This window comes from Nanorana parkeri, unplaced genomic scaffold, assembly GCF_000935625.1.
Source record: "Nanorana parkeri isolate BGI_ZX_2015 unplaced genomic scaffold, ASM93562v1 scaffold1200, whole genome shotgun sequence".
NCBI classification, from domain to species: Eukaryota; Metazoa; Chordata; class Amphibia; order Anura; family Dicroglossidae; genus Nanorana; species Nanorana parkeri.
Genome location: NW_017307468.1, coordinates 286412 through 289860, shown reverse-complemented (window position 1 = coordinate 289860; position 3449 = coordinate 286412). Strand labels below are relative to the sequence as shown.

Below are 3449 nucleotides of genomic sequence, written 5' to 3'. Positions count from 1 at the left end.
ATATTATAATATATTGCAGTTTACCAATAATGGTGGCTGCATTCGTTTTCTATTTTCGGGCCTTATTTTACCTTCTTTTTCACCTGCTGATCCTGCCAGTAGCACACTTCCTGTCCTAGGGTGACAACGCTCAGTCACTGCACTGTATCTATGGAGAAGCAGTGATTTCAGTGTGACCCTGTCCCTTGAACCCCTGTCATATGGAGCTGAGAACCCCCCCATACATATGTGCCCCCCCCAATGGGATATCTCAGCCCTTCCTTGGTTCCTGGCTGTGTGGAAGTCTCGTATTGCAGGCGGAGGGACCTGGATGTTGTCACACAGCAGACTCTGAGCCAGACTAGATAATCTCTCCCATCTGGTCCCCAGAATAGTACAGAAAACAAGACGCTCCCTGAATAGTGATGGGGGAGGAGGGGGTGAGGGAGGCGGGTTTGTTTTTTGGGAAGACTATGTTATTTCTGCATTTCATTCACACTTATAGGTATAAATAGTCACAGATCTTTATAGGACTATAAAAAGGCAGACGGCTCCGGGGACCTGCGCCATGACTATTCCTGAGATACGGAAAACTGGTGCCCAGGATGCCGTCTGCTCCTCAGGTCAATGAGAAGAACTAGGTGACCACACGGCTTTGTTTATTCAGGTCCTCGGGTCAATGAGAAGAACTATGTGACCACACGGCTTTGTTTATTCAGGTCCTCAGGTCAATGAGAAGAACTAGGTCACCACATGACTTTGTTTATTCAGGTCCTCAGCTCAATGAGAAGAACTAGGTGACCACATGGCTTTGTTTATTCAGGTCATCAGCTCAATGAGAAGAACTAGGTGACCACATGACTTTGTTTATTCAGGTCCTCAGTCCAATGAGAAGGAATGGGTGACCACATGGCTTTGTTTATTCAGGTCCTCAGCTCAATGAGAAGAACTAGGTGACCACACGGCTTTGTTTATTGAGGTCCTCAGCTCAATGAGAAGAAATAGGTGACCACACGGCTTTGTTTATTGATGTCCTCAGCTCAATGAGAAGGACTGGGTGACCACGCTGCTTTTTTTATTCAGGTCCTCAGGCCAATGAGAAGAACTAGGTGACCACACGGCTTTGTTTATTCAGGTCCTCAGGTCAATGAGAAAAACTAGGTGACCACATGGCTTTGTTTATTGCGGTCCTCAGCTCAATGAGGAGAACTAGGTGACCACATGGCTTTGTTTATTCAGGTCCTCAGCTCAATGAGCAGAACTAGGTGACCACACGGCTTTGTTTATTCAGGACCTCGGGCTAATGAGAAGAACTAGGTGACCACACGGCTTTGTTTATTCATGACCTCAGGCCAATGAGAAGAACTAGGTGACCACATGGCTTTGTTTATTCAGGTCATCAGGTCAATGAGAAGAACTAGGTGACCACATGACTTTGTTTTTTCTGGTCCTCAGGCCAATGAGAAGGACTGGGTGACCACGTGGCTTTGTTTATTCAGGTCCTCAGCTCAATGAGAAGAACTAGGTGACCACACGGCTTTGTTTATTGATGTCCTCAGCTCAATGAGAAGGACTGGGTGACCACGCTGCTTTTTTTATTCAGGTCCTCCGGCCAATGAGAAGAACTAGGTGACCACGCGGCTTTGTTTATTCAGGTCTTCAGGCCAATGAGAAGAACTAGGTGACCACACGGCTTTGTTTATTCAGGTCCTCAGGTCAATGAGAAGAACTAGGTGACCACATGACTTTGTTTATTCAGGTCCTCGGGCCAATGAGAAGAACTAGGTGACCACACGGCTTTGTTTATTGAGGTCCTCAGCTCAATGAGGAGAACTAGGTGACCACATGGCTTTGTTTATTCAGGTCCTCAGGTCAATGAGAAGAACTAGGTGACCACATGACTTTGTTTATTCAGGTCCTCGGGCCAATGAGAAGGACTGGGTGACCACACGGCTTTGTTTATTGAGGTCCTCGGGTCAATGGGAAGAACTAGGTGACCACATGACTTTGTTTATTGAGGTCCTCAGCTCAATGAGAAGAACTAGCTGACCACATGACTTTGTTTATTGAGGTCCTCAGGTCAATGAGAAGGACTAGGTGACCACATGGCTTTGTTTATTGAGGTCCTCAGGTCAATGAGAAGAACTAGGTGACCACATGACTTTGTTTATTCAGGTCCCCAGCTCAATGAGAATAACTAGCTGACCACATGACTTTGTTTATTGAGGTCCTCAGCTCAATGAGAAGAACTAGCTGACCACATGACTTTGTTTATTTAGGTCCTCGGGTCAATGAGAAGAACTAGCTGACCACATGACTTTGTTTATTTAGGTCCTCGGGTCAATGAGAAGAACTAGCTGACCACATGACTTTGTTTATTTAGGTCCTCGGGTCAATGAGAAGAACTAGGTGACCACATGGCTTTGTTTATTCAGGTCCTCAGGTCAATGAGAAGAACTAGGTGACCACATGACTTTGTTTATTCAGGTCCCCAGCTCAATGAGAATAACTAGCTGACCACATGACTTTGTTTATTGAGGTCCTCAGCTCAATGAGAAGAACTAGCTGACCACATGACTTTGTTTATTTAGGTCCTCGGGTCAATGAGAAGAACTAGGTGACCACATGGCTTTGTTTATTCAGGTCCTCAGGTCAATGAGAAGAACTAGTTGACCACATGACTGTTTATTCAGGTCCTCAGGTCAATGATAAGAACTAGGTGAGCATATTACTGTTTTTTCAGGTCCTCGGGTCAATGATAAGAACTAGGTGACCACACGGCTTTGTTTATTCAGGTCCTCAGCTCAATGAGAAAAACTAGATGACCGCACGACTTTGTTTCTTTAGGTCCTCAGGTCAAAGAGAAGAACAAGGTGACCACATGGCTTTGTTTATTGAGGTCCTCAGCTCAACGAGAAGGAATGGGTGACCACATGGCTATGTTGATAAGCAATGACATGTGATGGGATATAAACATTAGATAATAAAATATTCCAGAAAAATAAATGAAACATTAAGTAAAAAAGAAATCTGTGTCCTTTCTCCTGTGTTGTTTCCATTTCTGGAATGATTATTTGCCTTTTTTTCACGGTAACTAAAGTATATAAAAACAAATGCAAAATAAATACATAAAAACAAATACTGTTTTGTGTAATAAAACTTTTATGACAATATTATATCCACTGTTTTTATTTCCTTACTGTGGATCTCACTGGAATGATTTTCTCTCGGCAGCTGACTCCGGAGCGGGGAGAGATTTTGGTGACATCGGAGGGAAGGAAACTCATCCTGGAGGTGGAAAGGAACCGGTAAGTGTCCTTGTTGTGTACATTCATTTAGGTGATCAGGGTGTGAGTGACAGGGTCCCCCCGAAAAATCAGAGCTGTGACCCAGAGACTGAGGAAATGCTTCCTCTTGCCTGCAGCAGACTGATCACTGGGGGGGGGGGGGGGGTTGGGGAAAAGCGTCCT

General features: G+C 44.8%; 1 protein-coding gene across 1 annotated transcript in view; it reads left to right on the top strand.

Moving 5' to 3' along the window:
• Window positions 1–3195: 3195 nt before the first annotated feature.
• LOC108796950 (disintegrin and metalloproteinase domain-containing protein 19-like) overlaps window positions 3196–3449 on the top strand; it is a 33056-nt gene continuing 32802 nt past the window's right edge. The window contains exon 1 of the mRNA XM_018568513.1: window positions 3196–3287. Coding sequence (XP_018424015.1) covers window positions 3196–3287 — 92 coding nt within the window. The remainder of the gene's footprint in view (window positions 3288–3449) is intronic.